General features: G+C 38.4%; 1 protein-coding gene across 1 annotated transcript; it reads right to left on the reverse strand.

Moving 5' to 3' along the window:
* Positions 1–3,241: 3,241 nt before the first annotated feature.
* Positions 3,242–11,932, reverse strand: ndufb5 (NADH:ubiquinone oxidoreductase subunit B5). The gene is made up of 6 exons (XM_080877104.1): positions 11,772–11,932; positions 7,318–7,400; positions 6,706–6,772; positions 6,526–6,587; positions 4,203–4,309; positions 3,242–3,450 (listed from the first exon to the last, which is right to left on the reverse strand). The coding sequence occupies exons 1-6, from the start codon at positions 11,887–11,889 to the stop codon at positions 3,330–3,332; spliced, it is 558 nt and encodes a 185-aa protein (XP_080733230.1). The 5' UTR covers positions 11,890–11,932; the 3' UTR covers positions 3,242–3,329.
* Between the last annotated feature and the right edge of the window lie 29 nt (positions 11,933–11,961).

An 11,961-nucleotide genomic window follows, 5' to 3' on the forward strand; every position in this document is an offset into this window, starting at 1 on the left:
AGAGTGACTTGATCTTAACATCGTATCTCTGTGGGGTTGTATACTGTTGATTTAAAGTGAAATTATTCTGTGGAAACAGAAAATTTCCTTTTTAGAGCATTCCGAAATCACTGAAAGTTAGGTAAGTTATTGGCATTTTCAACAGGCCATTATTTTGGAAGGCAAAATCAGAATGACTTGAAATTGAAGTAGTACCATGGTGTGGATGTACACTTTTGATCTAACATGGATTCATCCTGTGGAAAGAGCAAGTTTCATTTTTAGAGCGTTCTGAATTCTTTAAAAGAGGAGGTCGTATATCGGCAATTTGAAAAGTCTTTTATTTTGGAAGGCAACATCAGACTGATTTGATATTGATATGGTATCACTGTGGGGTTGGATACTATTGATCTAAAGTGGAATTATGCTGTGGAAACAGCAATTTTCCATCTTAGAGCATTTTGAATTCGCTCCAAGAGTAAGTCATATATGGGCAAATTGAAAAAGCTTTTATTTTGAAAAGCAATATCAGACTGACTTGAAATTGACATGGTAACATCGTGAGGTTGTATACTGTTGCTCTAAAGTGGAATTACCCTGTGAAAACTGAAATCTTCCTTTTTAGAGCATTCTGAAATCACTGAAAGTTAGGTAAATTATGGGCATTTTCAACAGGCCATTATTTTGGAAGGCATAATCAGAATTACTTGAAATTGATATGGTAACATCGTGAGGTTGTATACTGTTGACCTAAAGTGAAATTATCCTGTGGAAACAGCAATTTTCACTTTTAGAGCATTTTGAAATCTTTAAAAGAGTAGGTCGTATCTTGGCAATTTGAAAAGTCTTTTATTTTGGAAGGCATAATCAGAATGACTTGATATTAATATGGTATCACTGTGGGGCTGTATACTGTTGATCTGGAGTGGAATTACCCTGTGGAAACAGGAAATTTCCATTTTAGAGCATTTTGAAATCACTGAAAGTTAGGTCAATTGTGGACAATTTGAAAAGGCTTTTACTTTGGAAGGCAAAATCAGAATGACTTGATATTGATATGGTATCACTGTGGGGCTGTATACTGTTGATCTAAAGTGGAATTACCCTGTGGAAACAGGAAATTTCCATTTTAGAGCATTTTGAAATCACTGAAAGTTAGGTCAATTGTGGACAATTTGAAAAGGCTTTTACTTTGGAAGGCAAAATCAGAATGACTTGACATTGATATGGTATCACTGTGGGGCTGTATACTGTTGATCTAAAGTGGAATTACCCTGTGGAAACAGGAAATTTCCATTTTAGAGCATTTTGAAATCACTGAAAGTTAGGTCAATTATGGACAATTTAAAAAGGCTTTTATTTTGGAAGGCATAATCAGAATGACTTGATATTGATATGGTATCACTGTGGGGCTGTATACTGTTGATCTAAGGTGGAATTACCCTGTGGAAACAGGAATTTTCCTTTTTAGAGCATTTTGAAATCACTGAAAGTTAGGTCAATTATGGACAATTTGAAAAGGCTTTTATTTTGGAAGGCATAATCAGAATGACTTGATATTGATATGGTATCACTGTGGGGCTGTATACTGTTGATCTAAGGTGGAATTACCCTGTGGAAACAGGAATTTTCCTTTTTAGAGCATTTTGAAATCACTGAAAGTTAGGTCAATTATGGACAATTTGAAAAGGCTTTTATTTTTGAGAGCAAAATCAGAATGACTTGATATTGATATGGTATCACTGTGGGGCTGTATACTGTTGATCTAAAGTGGAATTACCCTGTGGAAACAGGAATGTGCCATTTTAGAGCATTTTGAAATTGTTCCAGGAGCAACTCAGATATGGGCAGTTTGAAAATGCTTTTATTTTTTAAAGCAATATCAGAATGTCTTGATATTGATATGGTAACATCGTGAGGTTGTATACTGTTGATCTGGAGTGGAATTACCCTGTGGAAACAGGAAATTTCCATTTTAAAACATTTTGAAATCACTGAAAGTTAGGTCAATTATGGACAATTTAAAAAGGCTTTTATTTTGGAAGGCATAATCAGAATGACTTGATATTGATATGGTATCACTGTGGGGCTGTATACTGTTGATCTAAGGTGGAATTACCCTGTGGAAACAAGAATTTTTCATTTTAGAGCATTTTGAATCGTTAGAAGATTAAGTCAATTATGGACAATTTCAAAGGGCCATTACTATGAAAGGCAAAATCAGACTGACTTGATATTGATATGGTATCACTGTAAAAAGACTGTGGTTGGAAAGTGTTGATATAAAGTTCAAATAGTATTTGGAAATACGACTTTTGCTTTTAAGAGCATTATTAAGTCATTGAAAGAGTAGTTCAAAAATGAAGATTCACAGGGCTTTTACTTTGAAATCCAAAATAAGATGGCCTTGATAGTGACAGGGCACAATTAGGGTACAAGGCTGTGTCATATAGATCTAACATTAGAGTTTGTAAAAAAAAAAAAGCCTAAATTATATGTTATTATGTTCTTAACATATCTGTTAATTCACTCGAAGTTGGCTTTTATTTTGAAATCCGGTTTCCACATCCATTCCCGTAATACTTTGAATACACAGGGAACGTAAAACAAACTGGAGGCTGGCTTGACTGCAAGTCTCGAATTGGAGGCTGGCTTGACACCAGTCTTTGTCCGCATGACCAGGCTAGTCTTGTCTGCAGAGCTCTGCCACCCGGTGGACGCTCGTGTTCATCGCAAGAAAATAAACTATAAACCAACAGGAGACCAACCTTCCTCAGAGATCTGGAAGAATTTACAGTACAAATAAATGTAAGGTGCAATTTGTTTTTAATTGCACTTGGCTGAAGCTTTCTCAGCCCTGGCTAAGCATTTGGATATATCTTGATCTTTGTCAACAGGCCAAGTATATCCTGGACAGGTTGTCAGCTCGATGCCGGGCTGATACAGAGACGGACAACCATAGGAGACTTTTAGAGTCACTAATTAACCCCACTAACTGCACGCGACGGAGAAAATTCAAACTCCTTCATGGAAAAAAAAAAAATGTAATTATAGATATTATGCACATTTGATTTACTCTTCAACTTGAACTTTATTGGATGATTTCAGCTCAGAAGTATTCACACAAACTGAAGACAGGGGGTCTCAGTGGGTTTCCTGCTCTGACACAAGCTGCCAGTCCCCGATCATCTGTAACTCTGGAATATCATCACGGTAAAGGTGTTTGCTGCATGAACTGAATTAAGACGCTAAAACATGAATATCAGAGTTCGATAGATACTTTATTCACGCAATAAGGGAAAAAATGTACAAACAGTGAGATTGATGTACAGATGACAGAAACATCTGGATTAATGGTCAGGCGATGACTTGGGGCTGTTGTCAATTAGCTCCTTGTTAAGGGTCGGCACTTGAAACCAGGGGCCGTCTCCTTGCTGCCTCATATGGCGACGCACCTCCAGCTGCGTCAGTCTGTGACAACAAAATCATGAATAAAAAGAGGCGGAGAATGTAACACCATGCTTTAGAAATGAGCAACCGGTTAAGTATGGAAGACTAATAATGTACAATGCTCGTAAAATAACAAAGAACTACATTTGTCACAGCTGCAGCACACACACTTAAATTGATTCCTCAAGATTTACCAATCTTATTAAATTTACCAATTTCAATAACCAATCTGCATATTTTTCAGAGAGCGTGTTCTGAAAAAGCCAAAGATGGTTCCCTCATAGGCTCGCCTGCACCTGTTTTCTTTTGGAGAGAGAAGAAAAACAAAAAACTGAGGTTTTCCACATCAGTGGAAGAATGCTATTATCAAGGAATGCAGCTGCTCTGCACGCCCTTTCAGGATCCCTCCCTGCACCAGAACTGCATCATGTTCTGGTGCTTTCCATGACTGGACACACTTAAGAACGGCTGCCGCTTTAGCGTTTGTAGTGAGTTTTCCATGACGTAGCAAACTGCTGTTTCCCATTTGTGCTGTAAAGCACATTTGTAAACCTCTGTGACAGTTAAAAACTCTCTCTTGGATGCTTCCCTCTGTAAAACTCAATATCAAGACACTGTTGGTTACACTACATAAACAGCTAAACACCAGCTGTAGCACATCAGTGTATCGTGTGGTGTATATGAGCCAAGCAGACACGTCTTCTAAAAGCATTTAAATTCATGTGTTTGTGTTGATGGTGAAGCGCACGAAGCACACTGGCAGTAACACCCACCTCATGTCTGCTTTTTCCTTTTCAATCTGGATCGCAGCCATCATCTTTTCGTAGTCCTTCACTGGGGAATCATAGATGTTCCGTGTGATCCACCTGGTGATGGGGTGCTGAAACAACAGCGCACAAGGATTTTGTGCAAACATAGGACTGTCCCTTTAGTGCAGGCATGTGACATACATTTGTTGCAGTTCAGTGTTATTGTGGTTACAGAGGAGCTTTGGTCAAGTAAACTTTCTTGAGGGGACATTTTTTATCCTGTTTTAATTCTTAAGCTCAAGATCCGCCTCACCAACAGCTTAAGGTCATAAGGAGCATTTACCAGGCTCTGCCCATGAAAACTCAGAAACCATACACTTTTTTTACAAAGATTATTTTCCTTTGGAGATGCTTTCATGTTGACTGTGGCTGGTGCTGCTGTGCGTTCGTGTCGTCTGGATCGGCTTTGGTGAATGTTTTGGGTTTGGTGTTGACATCTGTCCAGCCTCGCTTGTGGAATATTCCACTCTCACCCAAGGTGGAAGCGTGCCACTTGTGGCTAGGGAAGATTGAGTGCTTTAATGAACTTTGATTCACTGCTTGATCAAAGCTTGTGCGCCAAAACACACTGGAGGGTTTTTTTTTATAGGAATAAAAGCATTTTTAAGAAATAGAGTGCCACTGAGTCCTTTGAAGACTTTGCTTAAAAATCATACCCAGTTTAAAATTAGTTGCTTTCTCCTTATCAGAAGCCTCCTTAGACAGGAGACTAGCATGGCTGCTATTTTTAACTCCTTTCCTGGAAGTCCCGGTCTGTTCCATTGCACTTGTGCATCTGCAGCACATGATGGATCTCCTCCAGTGTGTCACTGCAATAATACTTCAACTCTAACTTCATTTTGGGGAAAAGGACAAAGAGCCAGAATCTAGAAAGTGCAAGGCAGTCGTCAGTGTGTGGACACAGACTGGTACGTGCTACGTACAGACTGCTTGCTCCAAGTCCAGAGATTATACTCTCACCATCTACAAGTCCGCTATGGCCTGCTTGAGTCCCAGTGATGGGACACTGGGCCATGTTGCCACTGTGTGCACCTATGTGTCTATGGAACTGTGCAGGCTGCACTACCGCACCCCCACACCCTCAGAGATGCAGGATTTTGAACTGAGCACTGATAACAAGCCGGACGGTCCCTCTCCTCTTTAGTCTGAAGGATGCTGTGTTCATGTTTTCCAAAAAACTTTGATTTGTCTGACCACAGGACTGTTTCCCCACTTGGCTCCAGTCCATTTTAAACGAGCTTTGTCCTGGATCATGTTCACATACGCCTTGTCTTTACATTATGATGCTTTGACATGCATTTGTTGATGACACGGTGACAGAATTATGACGGTTTATCTCTGACAGGAGCAAACAGGAGGGACACAAAGTAAGGAAGCAGCCCAGGGCAGACGCACACCCAGGCTACTGCAGCCCTTTGGCATACAGGTCGTTTGCACAACCAGGTCAGCTATGCCAGGGCTCCATGTCTGGTTTGAATGCAGAGCAGCCTGAGGGCCTGGAACTGAAGGGCAGCCAATATTGATTTTCTCCTTGTCCCTTTGCCCCAAAAGGAGGTTTCTCCAGAATCTCCAGCTGTGCTGATATTATTTACTGTGAATGATGAGATATTCAGTTTTGTGCAGTTTAGTGAGCCTCTGCTCATCGACACGTCTGAAACTCTGCCTCTCTAACATCATCTTTTTACACACAATCATGTTACTGACCTATTATCAGTTAACTTCATTAGATGTGAATTTCCCCCCAGTTATTTCTTTTTAGTACTGCTTACTTTTCAAGCTTTTTTTTTTTGGCCTCCATCCCATCAGTTTTTTGTTAAACCACGTAGCTCTAATCAAATTCAAAACGATCAAATGTTTTCAAATAATGTTTTCAAATAATTTTGGCCTGTTATAGGATACCTGTCAAAAAATAAAGATGCTGCATTGCACATAATGATGAGCCAGCTCTGCCTCACCGACATAACAGACATTTAATCGAGCAACATAATGACGTGCAAAGCACGCTGTTTCAGTCGAGGCTTCTTTTAACTCTACACTGAACGGGGCCCTCGGAGAGACTTTTACCTGAGGGACCCGTCGTAGCACCTGGGTTTGAAAATGTAACACAACAGTCCCATAAAACACTCACTGGAGGAAAACATGATGTTGGGGGGGGTTAACAATGAATATGCACATATTATGATTACACTTCAAAATAAAATCCGTGAGCATATCCTTCCCTTAATACGAGTTTGAAGCAATGACAGAAAGAAGCACCACAAACAACCAAAGAGACAAAGGGACGCACCTTGTAGTACTCCCAGTGCTCGGGCTCGTAGCCTTCAGGAATTTCAGCCAGCTCTGCCTCACCTACACGACAGACATTTAATCGAGCAACAGAGATATTCATTCCATACGTATTTGAGTAAGTCCTGGAAAATATTAGAAGCCGACTAGAATACACAATAAAACACTTATGCTTACTCACCGATGAAGATATTCACCCCCGTGACGACGATAGCCACTGGAACACCAGTCAGCAAGATGTAAAATTGCTGAGGGAAAAAATGAGAAGAAAATCAAATATATGGCAAATTCAGTTGTTGATGCGTGCAAGTCACCATCCAAAATTAACCAAGTAAGAAATATCTCTTACTTTTTAACTCAGCGAACTGACTTTTTTATTTTTTTAAACCAGCTTAAACAGTATCATGTTGGCCATTTTAGTTTTGATGTATGCACTGCTCTCTGCTGCTGGTGCCTTTGAGCAAGGTGAGTAACACAAATGTGGAAGCTTGTTTTTTGGCTGAGTGTAAGAACATGAACACAAACATTCTTTAAAATAAGAGAGAAAACATGGTTACTATTTAGAAACCTGCACTGTGGGTGAATAATAAACTTCCAACAGTACGTCTGAGCAGTCAAGGAAAATATGTTGAGGGAAAACTTCCTTTGTTACATTTCAATAACAAGATTTTGTTTTGTTCTTTCAAAGGGTGAACACAAACATTATATTATAATGATACAGCAAAGTTAACAGAGAGCACTTCTGCAGTGTATGTACGTGAGCTTGGTGGATGTGATGGTGCTCTGCACTTACCAATAGGCGCAGAAATCTCCTGTCATAGTAGTCAGAGGGTTTGATGACAAACAGTCTCTTTCCGTGACCCCAACGGACCGCAACTGCAAAACAGGGCACAGTTACTATCATGATGCCTGTGATTGGTTATAGTGAGCACGCACGCTGCCTCTTCAGTTGCATGGAGGCTCTGTCCAGTGTACCAAGTATCTCTATAATGTATTACAAATGCAAAGTCTATGACCTACCACTACATCATGATTAGGTGGGTGGAGCTTGTATTTTGTGTTGTTTTTCTAGCAGGCTTGATTGATTGATTGATTGATTGATTGAATCTTTATTTTGAACATGTTGAAAAAGTATAAAAAATAAAAAAAAATAGAATTAAAAGAGACAAATGAACAAAGCAAACAAAAGGAAAACGAGCAACCACAACTCCAAATAACGTCCATGTTCAAAAAGGAGCAGGAAGAAGCATAAGCTTATTTAATCCCACCCCTTTTCCACTATCTAGTATCAATAGACTACAGAAATACCTCCTTGTAATTACATTATATGTTATGTGTAATTTTTTTTTTTTTTTTTTAATATATACACATATATGTTTCTATCTATCCATACCTACGTATATACACACATATACACATTTTCAATAACCCTATTAACACCTGAAGGATACACAACCTACAATTTTTTTATATATATATATATATATATATATATATATATATATATATATATATACATACATACACACACACATACATACACACACATATATATATATATATATATACATACACACATACATACATACATATATACCCATACCAACAAACCCGTGCATGCGCACACACATGAAAATATTAGACAAGAACACCCTATCAAATCTCTACCTTTTCCCTGTACCCTGTAAAAACCATATCCTTAAACCGCTTTTTAAACTGCGCCATGCTTGGACATTGCTTCATATCTTTACTTAGTCTGTTCCACAGCTTCACTCCACACACAGAGATGCAAAAACTTTTTAATGTTGTACGGATACGAGGATGTTTTAAATTTAATTCCCCCCTCAAATTGTATCCCCGTTCCCTTTTAGAAAACATTTTTAGAATATTGTCAGGAAGCAGGTTATTTATTGCTTTATATATAATTTGTGCTGTGAGAAAATGAACCAGATCTGTGAATTTTAGAATTTTTGATTTTAAGAATAGTGGATTTGTATGATCTCTGTAACCAGTTTTATGGATTATCCTTATGGCCCTTTTTTGTAATATAAAGATTGATGATAGCGAACATTTGTAAGTATTGCCCCAAACCTCTGCACAGTAATTCAAATACGGTGCAATCAGGGAACAATAGAGAATGTGGAGTGATTTGTGGTCCAGAATGTGTTTTACTTTACTCAAGATTGAGACACTTCTTGAAATTTTGTTATGTATATGATTTATATGAGACTTCCAGTTTAATTTATCATCTATAATCACACCAAGAAACTTATGTTCAAGTACTCTTTCAATTTCCACACCATCTACATGAATCTGCACTTGTGCATTTCTAAGGGAATTCCCAAATAAGATAATTTTAGTTTTACTTAGATTTAGCGATAGTTTGTTCCTGTTAAACCATTTTTTAATTTTGCACATTTCTGAAGTAATTGTATCCAGCAGCTCCTTTAGATTCCCCCCAGAACAAAAAATATTTGTGTCATCTGCAAATAATACTAATTTTAATATATCAGATGCCTTACAAATATCATTTATATAAATAATAAATAATTTTGGACCCAGTACAGAGCCTTGTGGAACACCACAAGCAATGTCCAAGCATGATGAGGAATGGACACCCAGCTTCACAAATTGTTTCCGGTCACTTAAATAATTTTTCACCCATTGCAGTACAACCCCCCTAATCCCATACCGTTCCAGTTTATTAATTAATATGTCATGATTGATTGTGTCGAATGCTTTCTTGAGATCCAGAAATACTCCAGCTGCATACTGTTTCTGATCTATAGCATTCGTAATCTCCTCAATTGATTCGATTAATGCCAGAGATGTTGATCTTTTTGATCTGAATCCATATTGACTGTCAGAGAGTAATTTATATTTATCTAAGAATTTGTCTAATCGTTTATTAAACAGGTTTTCTAGGATTTTGGAGAATTGTGATAGTAAAGAAACAGGCCTGTAATTTGTGAAGTGGCGTCTATCCCCGGTTTTATACAGCGGCACAACTTTAGCTATTTTCATTTTGTTTGGCACTTTTCCCGTCTGAAATGATAAGTTGCAAATATATGTTAGAGGTCCTACAATTCCTTCAATCACCTTCTTGACGATTTTCATGTCAATATCATTATAATCAGTGGATGTTTTATATTTACACATGTGTACAATGTCAATTATTTCTTTTTCCTCCACTGATGTGAGGAACATTGAGTTAGGGTTCCTATCAATCAGGTTTTCACTACAGTCTACTGATGGCAGTGACTCAGGAATTTGTTCTGCCAGTTTTGGTCCAATATTTACAAAATAATGATTAAAGCTGTTGACCTTATCAGCAGTGTTTTCCATAAGATTGCCATTATCGATAAAGTATTGTGGATAACTTTGTTGTCCAGAATTATTTTTAATGATACCGTTTAAAACATCCCATATTCCTTTCATATTATGTTTATTGTTGTTCAATATTTTACTATAATACTCCTTTCTACATACACGTATAATATTGGTCAACTTATTTTTGTATTTTTTATATTTATCTTCAGCATCTATTGTTCTTTGTTTTAGGAATTCCCTATAGAGTGTATTTTTCTTTTTACATGCATTTTGTAAACCCTTAGTGATCCATGGTCTATCTGAATATTTGTGCTTTCTGTTGTATTTTATTGTTGGACAGTTTTTATCGTACAACTCCATGAATATTCTTAAAAATATGCCATATGCAATATCAATATCAGCTTCTTTGTACACCTTGTCCCAGTCCTGATTTAATAGATCGTTCTTAAATGCAGTCATCGTTTCTTCCGTCCTTACACGTCTGTATCTCAGTTGTTCTTCATGCTGATTTTTCTTATAATTAGTGTCATAAACTGCAAAAACTGGTAGGTGATCACTGATGTCATTAATTAATATTCCGCTTAGATGTTTTACATGGTTGACACGTTTGCCCCATCTCCCTTGTTGAAGAGACGTTGTTTCTAATGGTGGCTGCCCGATTGAGTTTAGTGCTATAATTACATATTCATATAATTGGACTACAAAAACTCAGATTATGATTACGTTTCACTTCAACAATAAATAATCCCAGATTATTTTTGCAATAATGGCAGTCATCCATTACTGCGGACATCTTCTTAGTAATAATCTTTGGTTTGACCATATGGGCAAAAATCAAGAATGACCATCACTGCAGCTCTTCAAATGTGTATTCGTGTGGCTGTTCCCTTTAGAGGTTGCCACAGCAGATCGTCTCCCTCCTTCACTACATCCACAAATCTTCTCAGCGGCCTTCCCTTTTATCTGCCTTTGCAAAACAAATCCACTACCTCTCCTCTGTAATTGTCCAAACCATCTCAGCCTTGCTTCTCTAACTTTGTCTCCAAAGCGCTCAGCCTGAGCTCATGTGCTCATTTCTAACCTTGTCCATCATGGTCACTCCCAATGAAAGTCTGAGCATCTTTAACTGTGCCACCTGCAAATCTGCCTTCTGTCTTTTTGTCCATACATAATAGCAGACCTCACTACAGCCTTGTAAACATTTATTTTCGCTCTTGCAAAGTATTGCATGAACTGTTTAAAACAGGGGTAGGGAACTCCAGGCCTCGAGAACCGGTGTCCGGCAGGTTTTAGATGTGTCCTTGAGCCAACAAAGCTGATTTAAAGGGCTAAATTAGCTCCTCAACATGTCTTGAAGTTCTGCAGAGGCCTGGTAATGAACTAATCATTTGATTCAAGTGTGGTGACCCAGGGTGAGATCTAAAACCTGCAGGACACCAGCTCTCGAGGACTGACGGTCCCTACCCCTGGTTTAAAGGGTGTCCCACTGAGTCAGGTGGCTTTACTGAAACCTTATAATTTAAGGATATTAAAGAACATGTCGCTATTAAAAACATGGTGAAACGCCTTTAGATAAAACTGCAGACCATAGCACTGCATGCAACAAGCAGATTTATGTTAAGCGTTGACACAGAGATGACAAACTATCATTCAAACCCTGTAACCCAACTAATGTTTACTAAATACGCACCGCTTACTGCAATGAAAAGGCAGAGGTTGAAACTGGAGGATAAACAGTGGCGTATATAAACAGTACATATGTATACGGAGCTATAATAAAGTCACTGTCTTCCTTTATTGACACCAGGACACACGTTAACAGCTAGCTCATGTTAGCAAGCTAACAAGGTCATGAGAAAAGACAAGCAGCCTTCCGGTCAGTCGTCTCATTTTTTAAACGACTGGGGTGTGTCTTACCTTTATCTGTGCGGGGGATTGCTCGAGTGAGTAAATTAGCCGCAGTATTTCCAGATTTCAGAGGACTCAGTCTGGCTGCAAAAGCAGCAACAGACCTGAGAACGCTCGTGCCCACCATCGTTACTTTGGGAGGACGGCCCAGCAACACGAACTGTGATTGGCCGTTAAGCGAATAAGCGAATCATATTTG

Source organism: Rhamphochromis sp. 'chilingali', assembly GCF_963969265.1.
Source record: "Rhamphochromis sp. 'chilingali' genome assembly, chromosome: 3".
Classification (NCBI taxonomy): Eukaryota; Metazoa; Chordata; class Actinopteri; order Cichliformes; family Cichlidae; genus Rhamphochromis; species Rhamphochromis sp. 'chilingali'.